The 16,202-nt window shown below is 48.9% G+C and overlaps 6 protein-coding genes across 6 annotated transcripts; 4 read left to right on the top strand and 2 right to left on the bottom strand.

Moving 5' to 3' along the window:
- Positions 1-1,424: 1,424 nt before the first annotated feature.
- BGZ61DRAFT_530099 (uncharacterized protein) lies at positions 1,425-2,918 on the top strand (the record flags this gene model as incomplete). Its single annotated transcript, XM_046253512.1, has 1 exon — positions 1,425-2,918. One exon carries the CDS (start codon positions 1,425-1,427, stop codon positions 2,916-2,918), a length of 1,494 nt encoding a protein of 497 aa, XP_046108004.1.
- Positions 2,919-5,526: 2,608 nt separating this feature from the next.
- Positions 5,527-5,908, top strand: BGZ61DRAFT_447208 (uncharacterized protein). Its single transcript, XM_046245308.1, has one exon. The coding sequence runs from the start codon at positions 5,623-5,625 to the stop codon at positions 5,854-5,856; it is 234 nt and encodes a 77-aa protein (XP_046108003.1). The 5' UTR covers positions 5,527-5,622; the 3' UTR covers positions 5,857-5,908.
- Positions 5,909-6,902: 994 nt separating this feature from the next.
- On the top strand, positions 6,903-7,635 carry BGZ61DRAFT_515885 (uncharacterized protein). Its single transcript, XM_046252267.1, has one exon. It carries the CDS (start codon positions 7,003-7,005, stop codon positions 7,306-7,308), a length of 306 nt encoding a protein of 101 aa, XP_046108002.1. The 5' UTR covers positions 6,903-7,002; the 3' UTR covers positions 7,309-7,635.
- A 2,660-nt stretch (positions 7,636-10,295) lies between these two features.
- Positions 10,296-12,144, top strand: BGZ61DRAFT_515884 (fungal-specific transcription factor domain-containing protein). The gene is made up of 4 exons (XM_046252266.1): positions 10,296-10,809; positions 10,857-11,143; positions 11,205-11,326; positions 11,378-12,144. The coding sequence occupies exons 1-4, from the start codon at positions 10,356-10,358 to the stop codon at positions 12,093-12,095; spliced, it is 1,581 nt and encodes a 526-aa protein (XP_046108001.1). The 5' UTR covers positions 10,296-10,355; the 3' UTR covers positions 12,096-12,144.
- Positions 12,141-13,251, bottom strand: BGZ61DRAFT_447203 (uncharacterized protein; the record flags this gene model as incomplete). The annotated part of the gene is made up of 1 exon (XM_046245307.1): positions 12,141-13,251. The coding sequence occupies exon 1, from the start codon at positions 13,226-13,228 to the stop codon at positions 12,143-12,145; it is 1,086 nt and encodes a 361-aa protein (XP_046108000.1). The 5' UTR covers positions 13,229-13,251.
- A 764-nt stretch (positions 13,252-14,015) lies between these two features.
- BGZ61DRAFT_530096 (catalase-like domain-containing protein) lies at positions 14,016-16,039 on the bottom strand (the record flags this gene model as incomplete). The annotated part of the gene is made up of 11 exons (XM_046253511.1): positions 14,016-14,086; positions 14,141-14,563; positions 14,622-14,706; positions 14,760-15,047; positions 15,101-15,224; positions 15,278-15,285; positions 15,350-15,442; positions 15,490-15,700; positions 15,751-15,774; positions 15,831-15,960; positions 16,012-16,039. 11 exons carry the CDS (start codon positions 16,037-16,039, stop codon positions 14,016-14,018), a joined length of 1,485 nt encoding a protein of 494 aa, XP_046107999.1.
- Positions 16,040-16,202: the final 163 nt, after the last annotated feature.

Below are 16,202 nucleotides of genomic sequence, written 5' to 3'. Positions count from 1 at the left end.
TCTTGCGGGGTGACACGGAAGCTTGCAGTAGTTAGTGGGTAGCTGAATGCGTGTTGCTTGCCCGAACACCCTGGCGGCATCACACTATGTAGATAGTAATTGCCGGCCTATCCGAGATGATCGCTTAGAGCCGAGTAGATGGATGATCTGTGTTATCTATCCGGCCTCAAAGGAAAACACTTGCGGCTGTGTTACAGTGTTGGTTATCGCCGAGCTTCCCGTCTTGTCTTCTTAGGACGAAAAGCTATGGGTTGCTCGTCTACCGGCAGCAGCCAAGGTGGATAGTACATAGCAGCAAGATGCGTTATTTTCTCAACCACATTGCCGGGAGCGCATTGACCCATTGCTGCCCAATAAGTACTCAAGCCTGCATGAACACCATGCACCTGTCAATACTTTACTGCACGTTGGCTTGTCAATACCTTATGCATGTTGGTAGTTGGTAGCGTTGGTAGCGTACTAGAAAGTTACCGGGACACGTAGTCAAATGCAGGCCGTTTGCAGGAGGCCCGAGCCGACCGCATTCCACCCTCCCAATCCCACACCATCGGGCGCGGAAAAATCCCCAATGAGAAGCCAGCCCGGTAACTCCTCTCAGGGCCAGGCGCGCGAAACAGTCCTCCAGGTCGGTCTCCGCGAGCAGCCGGCCGGGCGCGATGGCGAAATTCAGTGGAGATTACAAGAGGAGGTGGCTGGGATGGATGCAAGGAGGCGGCCGGGATGGATGCAAGGAGGCGGAGGCGGGATGGATGCAAGGAGGCGGAGGCGGAGGCGGGATGCTCGTGTGCGCGTCCCCTTGCGTGCAGTGCAGTTGAATCTGTCTCTGTCTGCCTGATTTAGTCTGTAACTAGTAACGCAAGATGCAGCCTGTCATACGGCCCCGCGATACGTGTCCTGATATAATGCGGTGTCTCGAAAGCGGGATTCTCCATGTCTGAGCATTGCCAATGTCGGCTTGGTCCACGATGGCCGTCTGTCCAATCTCACCACTTCCCAACTTCACGCCACTGCACTCCGACACCTCGCATACATCCATACATACATGTTAGTTCCTGCTAGCGAAGCATGCACGCCGAATTGCCCGTCATCGAACCAACCGGCACCGACAAGGCGCTCGGCCGCTCTTTAGTCTAGCTTGTCCGTGCGGGCTACCGAGCCGCGCCAGGGTTTTTTCCTTTTCCTTTTCCTTTTCTTCCTTTACCTAGAAATAACAAGAATGATCTGAGCGATTTGTGGGGAGAAAACTAGCTGCAGGGGAATATAATACGGTCTTGATTCCTCGTTGGTGTGGGCTCTTCATGCTCTAGATTTGAGCACGCGCAACTCAACAAGCGTAACGGAGCAACAGTCTCGGGGAGAAGACATTCAACGATAATAACTTCAATCGAGACGTTTTTCCTCCGTGTTCCACTTCCTCTGATACAATGGGCTGGCTCTCGTTGACCGCCATCTCCGCCTCCATCTTGGCTGGCCTCGTCACGGCTGACACCTGCGCATCCGTCAAGGGTCTCAGGAGAATCGAGAGCTTCAAGAGCTCCCAGGAGCCTTATATCATCGAACAGACCGACTACTGGTCTATATCCTGCGGTGCTCTAAAACCATCCTGCATCCTCTATCCGTCCAACGCTCGCGAGGTTGCCAGCATTCTTAATATCCTGAGCCACAACTACGACCACTTCGCCATCAAGTCGGGAGGCCACAACCCCAACGACTACTTCGCTAGTATTTCTCAAGGACCTCTGATTTCCACCAAGAAGCTCGACAAGATTGCGCTCAATCACAAGACCGGCCGTGTTAGAGTCGGCCCCGGCAATCGCTGGGATGACGTGGCTATCGCTCTTAACGGCACCGGCTGGACTGTTGTAGGAGGACGAATTGGCAACATCGGTGTCGGCGGCTATCTTCTGGGCGGTGGCCTCTCATTCCTTTCGCAGCAGTACGGATGGGCCGTCTCATCTATCTTGGAGATGGAGGTTGTGCTGGCAAATGGCACTATTGTTACAGCCAGTAAGACCAAGAATACCGATCTCTTCAAGGTTCTCAAGGGCGGCGGCAACAACTTTGGTATCGTTACATCTTTTCTGCTACAGGGCTATAAGCAGGGTGAAGTCTACAGCGGCAATCTTGTTTTCCCCCAAAGCAAAGAAATAGATGCCAAGCTTCTCAAGGCCGCCTCTGACTTTACAAAGTATAACTCGGATAACAAGGCAGCTATTATCCTCACAGCAAGCCGTACCAGCACAGTTGACGTCTGGGCTATGTTCATCTTCTACGACGGGCCTGTACCCCCGGCGGGTACCTTTGATAACTTCACCCAGGTTGGGCCAATTTCCAACACCATCAAGAAACAGTCCTACGCCGACCTGATGATAGGCAATAATGCCTTCGTGGTGAAGGGAATCATCAATACTATTGCGACTGAGACCGTCCCGCTGCCGTCGGCTGTGGACGCGAGCAGCGCCGAGGTGCTGGGCGATATCCACCAACATTGGCGCAAGATCACAGAGAGCACCCTGAGCCTGGCTAATATCACGACTGTCATCGGCTATCAGCCCTTCCCTAGGCGCATAGCTCAGATCTCGCGAGAGAAGGGGTTTGATCTTTTGGATATGGACGACGATGTTGACCGCATCCTTATAGAGGTCAATTACAGCTACCTCTTGCCAACAGATACCAACAAGATTGACAAGACCATGAAGGAAACCTATGGCGGTATTCGGGATCGAGTCCTAAAGTGGCAGGATAAGGGTGTTTTGAAGAAAGACGCCTTCCTCCCGCTAGCTATGAACGGCGGCTACTATTCGCAAGATTACTTTGGACGATTGCGTCCTAAAAATTACCAGTTGGCTAAGAAGGTAGCGGCCAAGGTTGATCCCAAGGGGCTGTTTGAGGATCGAACAGGCGGTTTCAAGCTTTGAGACAATGACTGTATTTTTGAACGGGCAATTTGGATATATTTCAATTCTTTAATTTTGAAACCATCGCTTTCCCCAGCTTTTCTACCCTTGACTCCAATCCACTCCCGGCCATTGGTATCCATCTCTTGGTGGGGTCCCAGATGTCAGACCCGAGTTCAGGCGGCGTGGCGATTTACTGACGTATGAAAAACCTCATTTAACTGACTGAACTGTACATCATGAAAGGGAGGAAAGCTTCCCAGTGAGATAATTTTACGGCAATAGTTCGACCCGCAGCTAGGCTGGGAGTCCAGCATCAGGAAAAGGGTTCCACTGACGTTTCTGGCAGAGCCGGTCATATTTGCCACTTCTACCAGATTGTCATGGAAGGAGTGGCGTGCGGTCTCAAAATGAGGACCTCAGATGGTGGAGCTCGGTTGCTTTTGGGGTGTTTCGGCAGTTTCCGGGAAACAAGTAAATGGTTGCTGGTTACCCCGTGTCCGACCGGGGGGCTCGTGATCCATTACAAAACAATTAATTAGTCTGTTCACATGGGCCACAGACAACCAGCAGCTCATTTCATGAGGTCTGGGGAATGCGGGGGTGGCGTCAGTGTTCGACACGATGCTTGAGCCGTTTCACCCAGCCAAGAAAAAACGCCACGAACCCAGAGTCGAAGACCAAGAAAAGCGGCATTTTCGGCTCTTGGGCGAGGCAGGTGAGGACTCGCTCCCTAATCTTCTTCTTGGAATCAACGACGGAGTCCTCGCTGGAAATTTCCTTGGTGGTCTCAATGGGGTCGTCCTATGGCTTGGATCCATGTGTCTTTCCCCAAGCATACCTGTGTGGGACCCTCAGTTCAACGAGACGAATCGGTGGGGGATTCAAGGCTAAAGTGGCGCACAACTAACAAACTCAGCAATGTGGCGGCAAACGAGAAGACAGAGAGATGATTCCAGCGTGAGTCGAGAAGAGGGTACGTACGTGACTCGAGAATAACTTGGCCCTTGGGGGTGCGTTGGACATCCAATTACCTACTACCAAGGTCGGCCAGTTTTTCCAAAGCCATGGTATGGGGGAGATGACCACCCTTTGATGACTCTGTCTCCTGCATTTAGCCAGGCACAGCTGATAGATGTGCATCTGATAGATTACCACATCTCCAATTGCATCCTAGTTGCTCTTTGTTGACCCCTCTTCGATTTCACTCTCGCCTCATGGTGCATTCCGCTCCGCCAATACCCAATAGTTCGGATGTCACCTCCATCGCTGCACTGATTTCGAAGAGGACTCACCATCTCAGTCACATCATCCAACAACCAATAACGCCTCGTCCATTTCCAACTAGTGGTCCTTGGCTCCGATAGCTAATCTCAAATTCTGCAAATTCAGAATTCATAAGCCGTTTGGGATACTGCTCGACCAGTTCCCTCACCTCCCAACCTCAAACCTCAAGCTTTGATCCAACGCCATGACATCGGGCAAGACTCCAAAATCTTGGCTGCTAGGCCAAAAGTCTGCCCGTGATTGTTCAGTCCTAGACCTCTTTCAGCCTTTAGAGCCTTTCAAATTTGGCCCCAATGACGAATGTGGCAGGAGAAGAAAGGAACCGGCGCATTTCGATGTGTCCTTCGGAGAGCTCCGGCCAATCATTTTGTCATTTTGAGTGAAACTCAAATTCAATGTAACCCACCTGTTGGCTACCCAGGGAAGTATATTTGTGCTGCTGACGCCGAGGCTATTTCGCATCCGTAAGTAATATTTTCCATGCTGGCTCCCGTGGAAGGTGTCGGTTTCTGATATGCCTTTCGATCAATCTGCTTCGCTCAAATTTGTGACAATCTTCTTACTGTCTTTGTCAAGTGTTATTATCTGTCTACGATGCTGGATTCGCTTTTCGATCAGATATTTTGGCTTGGACGACTGGTTAATGTTTATTGGGCAGGTAAGCAGTGCTCTTAGAAGGAAGACTGATTATTTCAAGAATTAGAATCCACGCTAACAGTGGCGTAATAGGTACTATATATTGGAACCTGCATCGCTATTATCATTGGCTCTTATAATGGTTTTGGCACTCTCGACAAATACTTGACGAATGAAAACATGGTTATAGCACGCAAGGTTATTGTGCCCGAGATTTAATTGTCTATACTCGACATCTCTACGATACTTGAGCTAATATGCTTCACAGTCCCTCTTGATAGCTCAGGCATTATACTGTCTTGGTAGCATCTTCATTAAAGGCAGCATATGCGTCACTCTGGTCCGATTAAGTAACACGATCACCGTCACTTATCTTGCCTACGCCGTCATAACAATCAACTCAATTGGAGCAATCACTGCATTTATTATTATATTGTCTGTCTGCAAGCCAATCTCGGCCCGGTGGGATCCCTCCGCTGGTCACTGTGCCTCGACATCGGTCATCATCGGAGCCAGTTATTTCCTCTCGGCGACTTCCATTCTAACTGATTTCTCGTGTGTTATTCTTCCTACTGCGCTCCTTTGGACCCTCAATTTAAAATGGAAAGTCAAAGCTCCCATTATTTGCATGCTCGGCTTTGGAATTTTGTAGGTAAATTTGAGTCCAAAAACGAAGCCTTAGGTTGACATGTTCGTCTTGGACAGCGCCAGCACTGCGACCATCATTCGCATAAAATATTTCCGTAACTATAGCCAGGAAACCAACTACCTCCGTGCGTATCCTCCTATAAAGGGTCTACAAATGGCTAACGCAATTGCAGATGGCGTTGCTAATATCGTCCTGTGGTCCGTTGTTGAATTAGGGATAGGGCTGAGTGCCGGATCTGTTGCTGCTCTACGACCTCTTCTTCGCTGGATGGTTAGCGGATCTTTGGTAGAGTCTAGAGTGACCGCATCTAGCAGAACTCCAATTTCAAGGCGGAGGGGAGGCGGCGAGCTTGAGCAACAAGCATCTGCTACATATGGCGGATTATAACTATGAAACCAAAACGGCGACCATAACGGGCTGCTGTCACACTATCATCAGACCACATCGCCGGCCCTATGACCGCGATCCCGGTCCCTAGGACCCACAGGGCCCCGGCCTCTGTGCGGCGGCGACGGACTGCCGCCTCCGGCAGCAGCTGTCTTTATTATGTATAAAAGACGGGCTCTAGGCCCGTCCCTTAGCTAGAAATCAAGAGCTTCTATTCACATCACAATGCACCCTTCCTGTCAGATGCAACAGCTGCCGTGGTCCTCACCCACACACGATTATTGATTCATATGTCTCTGGAGAAGGTCTGCTCCGTGTAGCTGCCGCCTTCTCGCCGTGTAGATCAGCTTCTTGTATTTACCATGAATCGAGTGCATCACAGCTGGTCTTTGTCGGACATGTCCAGTTTGGATTCACTCACCTTCTGACCCCATCGTGGCCGATGATTGCTGAACCATCTTCGGCAGCTTTCGCACTCGAATTGAGGCAGAGAATGTCCGGTCACACGACAATTCTTATCTTGGGCTTCTCAGCTAGGCAATTTGTTAGTGTTTTATTAATAACGAGAAGGCCTTAATACTAGAGCTTCATCACCATTCTTGTCAATGTGGATCAGAACTGCCCGGTATCAGGAAAACTTTACCAAATGAGTTGGATGACCTCCGCGCAACAGCCAAGTCATTCATTGTGGGGTAGTCGACAAGTCGAAAACTAATCAGCAAGTCACCAGTGGTGCTTGGTTGTAATACTGGAATGGTCTATTCAGGGCGGGGAATGGGTGGGTTAGCTAGGTGATGTCACCGTGGGGAAGTTTGACTCGACGGTCGTCGCATTGAGGACCACCCGTTACCGCGAAAAGGGTGGCAGAGCGTTAACTTTTGTAATTGAAATCGATTGAGTTTAGTTCAACAAATGAATTGGACGCTTAAGCGATTTGTGGACCGGAAAAGTCACGCCGACATGATCTCAGCCACAACGAATATTTGGATCAGATCATAAACCCAAGCTACCTAGGAGATACTTAAAAACCCCACATCCCATTCTGACCTCATACCACCGTCATTTCTTCCCATCTACTCATCACAACATCAATTCGGCCGGATTCTCCTGATACAAAATTGCGCAAAAACTACAGCAATAGAAAAAATGCAGCGTCTCACACTACGCGCCGCCGTCTCATCTCCGACGATGCTTGTGCGCCTTGGAGTGACGGCACGCCAATTCAGCATCACGGCTGTACACCAAGCAGGTTCGGGAAAGGCGGTGCCGGCGACGGAGCACAAGCCCAACCCCACAGAATCAGAGGAGGACGTCAGCGCAGACCGGTCTCGCATTGAACCGCTGCGTAAACCACGGCCGACCGAGAGCGAAGAGGATGTTCGTGCGGATCGAAGCACAGAGGATCCAATCCACAACGAGAGCAAAGGCAATCCTACGGCCGGAAAGCCTTGAAGGGAGTTCGGCGGGGGGTTGACGAGTGTGGTGTCCTGATGGGCATCGATAAGGGCGGGCAAGTCAGAGTCTACACTCGAGGTGGTTAACTGATTAAGAGGGTCGTAATAATGCAATGTCGGATCCGCAAGCTCATGTTCCATACTTTGTGGACAAATGTGTTGTAAGGTGGTGAAGTGAGCAGGCGACGAGAAGAAACATTGGTCATTAATGTGTCTATACCTACCTACCTATGGAGCGAAATGCCCGGGATGGACTCGCTTGAGGAGCCAGTGGCATGTGCATGCGAGGTAGAAAGTACAATTTGATGTCTTCCATGAGTACCACGCTTTTTCTAATTCTCGAGGCGTGAATGGGCAATATTCTCCAGTAATGGTCCAATTCATCCCGTCCAAAACCATAGCGTCTTCTGCACCAGCGCTGAACGCATTGCCATGGATCGTGTGGTTGTATTAAGACAATGTTCCCCGTGGTATGGGCACGCTGCAACAGCAACCCCGCGCTACCGTCTTCGGAACCCACGGAGCCATCGCGGGAGAGGGATTCCGAGACAGAAGGAATTAGGTCCACCAAATAGTCGGCATCATGACTCAGAGATGCGCCGAGGATAGATTTTGCGGTTGCTGCAAGGTGGCTCCATTGACCGCTGTTAGCTGAGCGCACAGCCAGGAAAAAAAGTCGCTGTCTTGAGGGGGTCTCCCTTTGCTGATGCAACAGTCAATGGTTCAGATAATCCTCGGATACAAATTCCGGTCGCTTCAGCAGGATGCGGCGTCAGTCTGTGACGGACTTGTGGCCAAATAGAGATAAAACTTGGCTGTCGATTTGGGCGAGATCAGCAGCGTATTTTGCTATTTGCCTGAACCATTCCACCCCCCTAGCATTGCGGCGCAAAACCACAGATTGCCTCAACTAACACATTCAGCCGATCTTAGTTTGACTTTGAAGTCAAGTATGATCCAGTCGGTGGCCTCAATAGCAACTCGTTGTTCAGTGATGATAGTCTCGCAATAATCGCTAAAGGAATCATAATGCACCCAAGTCTGTCTCAGAAATCGATCGTCAACTTCCGAGGTAGAGTCTTATTAGAAGTATGCATCCAACTTACGCTATCATTGGTAGCTGGTGGGTTAATCGGCGGCGCGTTAAGTCCTCAAAACATTTTATTAGGTCGAATGCAGAGCCATGTAGCTCCTCAGTAATCTCATGGAGTTGCGCAACCTGGTGGATGACCTCCACGTCTCTGTCCGCCTGGTTCGATGCGAGGGACTGACTGTGTATTCGGTGGTGGCACAGAGCAATATTGGCCGTGCTGTAATGGGGGGAGAAGCATTCCAGAAGAAGAGATCAGTATGGACAGCTGAGGCGACTCACTGGTAATACAAATACATCATATTCGTCTGTAAAATAATGGACTCGTGGGGCTCATGGCCTTTGCGTTATGAGTTCCTGACGTAATCGTCATAGAGAGGAAATTGTGCTATGGTTCGTTTATACCAATTTTTCAACATAGAGCCGCAATAATCGGGATTGAGGCCTCTAGCCTCTTGCTTTCCCTTACGGTATGACGTGAGGCCTCGGACGGGAAAACCAAGATAAGCACATCACTCAGTATTACAACCAATTCGAGGAACCTGGAAAACAGAGCGCTTTGTTGTTGCAGTTGTCGGAGGAAATACATTTGATCGACGTATCCCGTCATCAAGATCAACCATGCCAAGCACGGGAAACTGGTTAAAGTAGAAGCGATCTTTTGTGATGCAGCAAATCGAATCGGCTACAGAGCGGAGAGATTCTGTCCGTGATGATACAGCGCGTTTTGATATTCATTCTGAGCTATGCCGTTAGAGGCCAGCATACCCAATATTCCCGCGTGACGCTTAATGTTGATACTTTCCGTATGCTGAATGTCGAGGCTTAACTAAGCCTTGTAAAAACTTCAGGTTGTTTTAAATAATAGTATCCAGCCTGTTAGAAGTGCTAATTAAGCTAGTAAAAGTAATTTAATTTCTATTTTTTTTAATTAAATAAAAAATAATAAAAAAATAAGTTATTTAAAATTCTACTTTTTATAAAATAAAAATATTTATATTTATTTTTAAATTAATTTTAATAATAGTTTTTATAAAATAATAAGTTAGATTTAGCAGCAGAAAGAAATAGAAAATAACACCTAACTTATTAACTTACCCTAGGGGAAATATACAGAAAGTCGTCGCACAGGCATCTTAGCCGGTCAGCCCGAAGCTGCACCAGATTACACATATGAGGTCGGATCAATCTGAGGCTTATATCTTCTAATAGGGAAGCATCTTATAAAATAGAATATCGGGTCGGTCGCAGGAAAGTTCGCTGGCAAGGCATCAATGGGGCCTGCGGCAGCCCGATATCTGAGGGAGGTTGAAGACGGAGGTTGGACAGGGAATATAGTGACGGCAAGAATAGACTCAAATAAATCTCTTAAAAATAAAGGCAATCAATTAATAGACTTCCTAGCAGCCTCGAGCCCTTCCGGCCTCTCTGACTTCTAGGAAGAATCTCTGATGAATAAAAAGACGATATTTTTCCCCTGTGACGGCACTGACTTCCCTTTTTAACGTCATCCGGTCCACCTTAGAGACATCCCCGCTAGCGACCAGCTAGCCCAAGCGTCCCTAACCGCCTGTCACAGTAATAAAATATAACAAGAGTATTATATCTAATAATAGTTTGCTGGTATAGTAAGATTATTAACTAAGTTGTAATTGATTATTAAGAAGCTGGTATTTTACTAACAGTGAGTTCTTTGTGATTGTACATTACCTAGATCTCGAGTTCCCTGATCCCAGGACCGGAGGATCACTGGATCCAGATCGTCAGAATCCAATCCGGGTTTAATTGGATGAAACTTATGGGTACTACATTACTGCCAGTCTCGACCGCCCCGGGATCTCCGTTCCCCGGCTAGGCCGAGACACCCCGGTACTACTTAAAATCTCACCGCCGATGTCATCGTAAAGGTCCATCCTTGTTTTCTCCCCCACGCTTTTTAGAGCGGAGTCTGATCAATGTCACGTCTTCCGCCCCCGGAAAAAGGGAGTGGTGATAGCCCTCTGCAGCAGGAGTTCGCCTTTTTTGAGCATGGGAACAGTCAACAAGGCTCTCGGAGCCATGCGATGCGAGAACACTGGAAACAACGGCGCCAGAGACTGAACCACGAAAAGAGGATGAGAGAAAATCGGCCACAGCAAATACTCTTGCCGACCCCTTCAACAAGCTCTGCGGCAGATTCGCAATCGACAACCGAGAACGAAAACACTGGCAGTTCCAATGTTGTGGCGGAGGATAATATGTCATTTGATTGGGGGGCCATGTCTGATAGCGACCTCAATTTAGTCATGGACGGAATTCCCCGCCAAGCACTCTCTGGGCTTAATCTCGCCTTAGGATCTAGTCGACTCGACCCCTTTGACAAGTTTCCTATCAAGCTCACGGCCGAGCATCACAAACTTCTTCATCACTGTACGTTCCAAGGAAATTGCAGAGTTCGCCATCGCTGATTCGTCTAGGGCTTAGCACGTACGGGGTCATGATGTTCGAAGACCCCTGTAGCCAAACCTTCAACCCTATGCGTGACGTATGGTGCCCGCTGGATTTGTCCAACGCAGCATCCTTCAATGCAATAATGGCTCACTCAGCCGCTCATCTATCCAGGATGCAGGGCTGTACCCGATCAAACGAAGCATTGAGGTTCAAGACTGAGGCGGTACGGATTGTTCAACTCTGGATGAGCGATCCTGTACTTGCTTTGGGAGATGACGTCTTGGCTGCAGTCCTACGCTTGTTAACCTACGAGGTACGTCAAACATTCCATTTTCGATTTCAGCATAGTAGCACCTAACGTTTAGTTCATTTAGAGGTACTGGGGAACCGAAGCCGAATGGCGCGTCCACCATAACGGGCTGTTGAACTTGATTCAAGCCCGTGGCGGAATCGAGGCACTCAAGAGTAATTGGCGACTTGAACTCACAACCTTCTTGTAATATCATTCATTCCAACCATGGTTTAATTATTTACTAATATTCCCCAGGGTATCATTAATGTCGAAACCATCCTGGTTCGACTGCTCGAACCAGATCGGAGAACTGTCAACTCAACCCTTGGACCCGTCGGTACATCCTGTTCTGGGTGACGTGGGCAATTTGCATCGGATACGCTGTCTATGGCTTCTCTCATTCGTCCAAGACATGGGGACTTTCAGAAGCAACTCTCCAGAGATCAGTTCCCACGGAATGACACAATACACAGCTCTTCATGAAGTTCTGGTGCTTCTGAAGACGCACCTTCGAGGCCATGAAATTGACTCGAAACGACTGGATTCTTGCAGCCAACCCGAGTTTACGAGGCTCGCATGTCTGTTTTTCATATGCATCTTGCTGCAGCAAGCTACCTCAGTTTCCACTCCCACCCCAGAATCTGGCCACGAAGGCGGCCCAAGATCCCATGATATGGACGCTCTGAACCTTTTCGATTTCTTCCTCAATACGAATAGGTCAATGTGGCAGAGTTCCATCGACGACCTCTACAATACCCTCTTTTTCCATTTCGATATCCCAGGAGGAGCAGGTCCAAGGTCGGAATACGTTCAGCACATGACTAGTGTAATGGCATCTATGAGTGGCGGAGTTCGCTGTGGAGTGGAAAGATGTCTGCTGAATATCCTTTGCCGGACGGAGGGCAATGGATACAACGCATTCGATCAAGAATGGACACCAGATTCGTTGTTATCGTCGATACCCGCACAGTAAAAGCTTAGAGTTAAATGATAGTATAATTGTTAATATTAGTTGATCCATTAATCACCAAGGCTATCTAACACACCAGCTGACGGAACGAAGAACGTTGAACCTGTTACCGGCTTCGAGTAGTCGAGGATCCGATCATATAGACCCGGAGGATTCCCAATGAACATTCTTTCCAACATCTTTTCAGTGACCCAGAGCTGCTTCGAGTATCCTATAAAGTAGGTGCCAAACTCTCCTTGAGCAGGAGAACCAAATGGCATATTGTCTCGTAGAATATCGTGCTCATTTCCGTCTTCGTCCTCGATCGTCGCTAGCGTTTTGTGAGATTGTTGACCAGACTCGGCGTCGTCAAGTTCGATGTTGTCGAATTTCGTTCGTCCAATAATAGCCTCTTGTTGCTCAGTCTTGAGATTACGCCATGCTTTAAGATCATGAAGATACTTTTGCACGACGACGTAGCTTCCTCCCACCCCAGCAGAATCGTCTTGTGCGGTGAGGAGGACTGTATCTGTAATATCGGGGCCAACTGGGTTCGCGGTGCCATCGACAAACCCGAGCACATCGCGGGCGTCAAAATATCTGAATCCGACCGTCTCGTCCTCGAGTTTGACGGCGGCACCTAGCAAATCCATAAGCTGTCTTTCAAATTCAAACGACATGTCCCTTCGCTCCGATCGAATATGGAACAGCAGGTCGCCCGGTGTTGATACAGCAGTGTGCTTTGCTCCTTTGGTCTCTTTGAAAGGATGCAGTTCACCGGGACGTGGAAGCTTGGTGACTTGGTCCCAGATGTTGCTGCCGATGCCGACTGTGCAGGAGAGGTTGGCGGTACGATGGCGGATGGAGATGTTCTTGGTTATGTCGGAGATACTGGCGAGAGTGGACCGGATCGTTCGGGTAGCGTCTGGAGCGTCTGTTGCCGACAGGACGAGAAAGGTCGCTGACTGGCTCAAAGGAGCCTCGACTGGTTGAGGGGTCATTGGGAGATATGGCTTGGGACGGACTGATAGTAGACGAATATGACCGTGATGAGACGTGAGGCTGCCGCTATGTACCAAACCGTATATCGGCGACTGTACTGATACAAAGGGCGTGAAGGGAGTTTGAAATGGCTTCGTGACCTGCAAGAACTTCATAATGGTGCCCAACTACGCGTGATGGGGTCTATTCTAAAAGTGCTGCTGCGGAAACGACCACTGCACTTGGTAGCAATCCCGGCAGCTCAAATTACAGTGCGTATCAGTCATCATTGAAACTGCCGATCAATTCCCTAAACCAGATCTAAGCGAAGCTACTAGATAGCTGCATGGTTGCATGGTTGAGCTTTCTGTGGAAGGCAAGACGCCACGGCTTGATTTTACCGCATTCGGTGTGACTACTCGACCAATAACGAAGCGAGCGAGACAAACACTCACGTCATAAATAAGGGAGAAGAAATGAGGATCCCGGGAATTGTCCAACAGCAACGAGACATGGGGATTCCGCACCACTAAAGCCTATTCGTTTAATGCCATCAATCCAGAGATAAGGGTATCTAGAAGCCACGTAAGCATGGCTCACACAAAACCCAATTCGATAAGTTTTGTGCAGCTTTGGGATCACGCCACTTTCCCCTCACTTACCGTCATGGGCCTGGGCCTAGGCCATGCTTAAATAACCCTAAGTGGTGGGTTCACGGTTCTCTGAAGCCGGTCTATTTTCCAAGTAGTGTGTTCGAAAATCGAAGTTCCTGCAGAGAATAAGGGTTTATAAATAGCTGAAGAGCTTTATTGTCAAGGGCTGGTGGGCAACACAGGTACGTTGAACATGGATGAAGGTTGGTCTGGAAACGACCGTTTATTCAGGAGTCTGGCAGTGTATCTATCCTTGCCCCATTTATAGTCGCAGAAGTGCGTGCCTGGATTGATCCTTCGTCATAATATCTTACGATCTCTTAGACTCGGTTGCATCGCGGATTCGAGCACCAAGGTGCTTATCTACGCCGGCAAAAAGATCTAGCAAATTCCAGTTAGTACATATTAATTCCAGTTTTTGGCGTTTTGACCTACCATAGACTACATGTCTTAAGTTGTCATTTTTCACACCGGCTACGTTGTCGGCGACATTATCGATAAACCTCTCCTGATGCCCCGGATCTCTTCCAAGAACTTCCCACAGCGCCGTAGCCTGTTCAAAGTCCTGCGAACTGACTGCACTTGTATAACTCGTGACCTCGCCTACCCATTTCTCGTGCTCCGTTATCGTGGACGAGACTGTCCTGCCTGCGGTGCTTGTTTTGAAGCCTACCGGCTTCAACATGGAGCCAACATAATTAGGATCATCGCCGTAGTTGATGCCAAAGTTCATGAAACCATCTCGCTGGAAGGGACAGTAGACGGGAGACTTGGCGGCATTTGTTGGAAGCTGTTGGTAGTTTGTTCCAAGCCGGTAACGAGCGGCGTCGGGGTATGAGAACATGCGAGCTTGTAGCACTGCAGCAAAGTTAATTGATTTGAAGGCAATACCCACCTCATAGAATTCAAGACGTACTTGGATCAGCAGATGGCGCCCACCCAGGGACCATAGTTGAGGGAGAGAAAGCGGCTTGTTCAATATCGGTGAAGTAGTTTCGCGGCTGGAGCAAAGTCAGCTCAGTAATAACAAGTCAGATCTAGTCTCATAGCACACATTTTGATTCAGGGTCAAGCGTCCGATCTGTCGCAGGGGAAAGTCGCCATGTGGCCAAACCTTGGTCATGTCGAAGATGTTCCACGTATAGTTCTCGGCTTGTTCAGGAGTCATGATTTGAACGAACACATCCCACTTCGGATAGTCACCCTTCTCGATCGCTTCGAAGAGGTCTTGAACAAGGTAGTCTGGGTTCTCGCCGGCGATTTTCGTTGCGGTCTTGCGATCCATGTTTCGGACTCCGAGCTGGCTTTTGATGTGCACCTTGATGTATCGAAACGAACCGTCCTGACCCAGCCCACGTTAGCTCTAGTGCCTATAGTAAGGGGGATTAATGCTACCTCTTTTGTGAACTTATATGTGTGACCGCTGTAGGCATTCATTGTTCGAAGCGAAGCGGGTGTTCCGCGGTCACTGAACAGATGCATGAGCTCGTGGATACCCTCTGGGTTGCCGACATGGAAGCTGACGAAGAACATTAATTTGTGGGAAATCAATTCTAAACAAGCTTCACGTACTCCCAAAACTATATCGATGGATTCACTAGTCAGCAATCAGTCCTCATTTCGTTGGTCATCGCTGAGGCTTACCATATCAGCATCTGCTGTGTTTGTCTTTGGATGCCTCTTGTGGGATCGATTCAACGAAGGAAACTTGATAGGATCCCGGACAAAGAACACGGGCTATTTAAGTTAGTACTAACGGCTCCATTCATATAGTATCGACTCACAGTGTTATTGAACACCCAGTCAAGGTTTCCTTCATCCGTATACAACTTCATAGCCCAACCGTGGACGTCGCGTATTGTGTCCGCAGATCCTCGCTCTGGGCCGACAGTTGAAATGCGGAGCAGACATTTGGTCTTCTTGCCGACAGCATTGAGAAAGCTCGCCGAGGTGATATCTGAGCAGTCGTGTGTGACTTCGAACTCGCCATAGGCACTATACACTATCAAATCAGCGGCGATAGGCGGAGGAAGCGGCAAACGGACCCGGCAGCTTTAGCATGCACCACTCTATGAAGAGGAAATCAGTTACTAGCACGTTAAAGCAGGCTTTCGGGAGAAGCTACCGTTCAGGAATTCGCTCTCGGGCGAAATGTGCCAGAGTTTCAACGAGTTGCGTGTCTTGCAGTAGAACGAGACCTCCGCCGCCACCGTTTCGTAATTGAGTGCTGGTGGTGTTGCTGGGCTGCGGGCAACCTGGATTGTTTTAGCTGCACTCTCCTCGCGACTGTAGATAGGTGCTACTACCCTCGGCGAGTGTATAGATTGGGGACATGATAGATGAACTTGAGGAGAACTGATCGGGATATGATACGAAGGACTTGTATGGATGTTTCAGAGCTTGAACTGATTGATGAGAATCATGCAAGTCGTGGAAGTGCCGGGACTTATATCCGCTGATATGCATCTGCTTGTTCAACATCTATAGTACGAGAGGT

This window comes from Ilyonectria robusta (genome assembly GCF_021365365.1).
Source record: "Ilyonectria robusta strain PMI_751 chromosome Unknown BGZ61scaffold_5, whole genome shotgun sequence".
NCBI classification, from domain to species: domain Eukaryota; kingdom Fungi; phylum Ascomycota; class Sordariomycetes; order Hypocreales; family Nectriaceae; genus Ilyonectria; species Ilyonectria robusta.
This window is presented reverse-complemented; position numbering and strand designations above follow the sequence as displayed.

What these genes read in the sequence shown, in the direction of transcription:
- BGZ61DRAFT_447208 (XM_046245308.1), top strand. Translation starts at nt 5,623, where the DNA reads ATGGCTAACGCAATTGCAGATGGCGTTGCTAATATCGTCCTGTGGTCC.
- BGZ61DRAFT_515885 (XM_046252267.1), top strand. Translation starts at nt 7,003, where the DNA reads ATGCAGCGTCTCACACTACGCGCCGCCGTCTCATCTCCGACGATGCTT.
- BGZ61DRAFT_515884 (XM_046252266.1), top strand. Translation starts at nt 10,356, where the DNA reads ATGTCACGTCTTCCGCCCCCGGAAAAAGGGAGTGGTGATAGCCCTCTG. An exon ending in TCACAAACTTCTTCATCACT is followed by an intron (nt 10,810 to 10,856) that starts GTACGTTCCAAG and finishes TGATTCGTCTAG; the next exon opens with GGCTTAGCACGTACGGGGTC. An exon ending in CTTGAACTCACAACCTTCTT is followed by an intron (nt 11,327 to 11,377) that starts GTAATATCATTC and finishes AATATTCCCCAG; the next exon opens with GGTATCATTAATGTCGAAAC.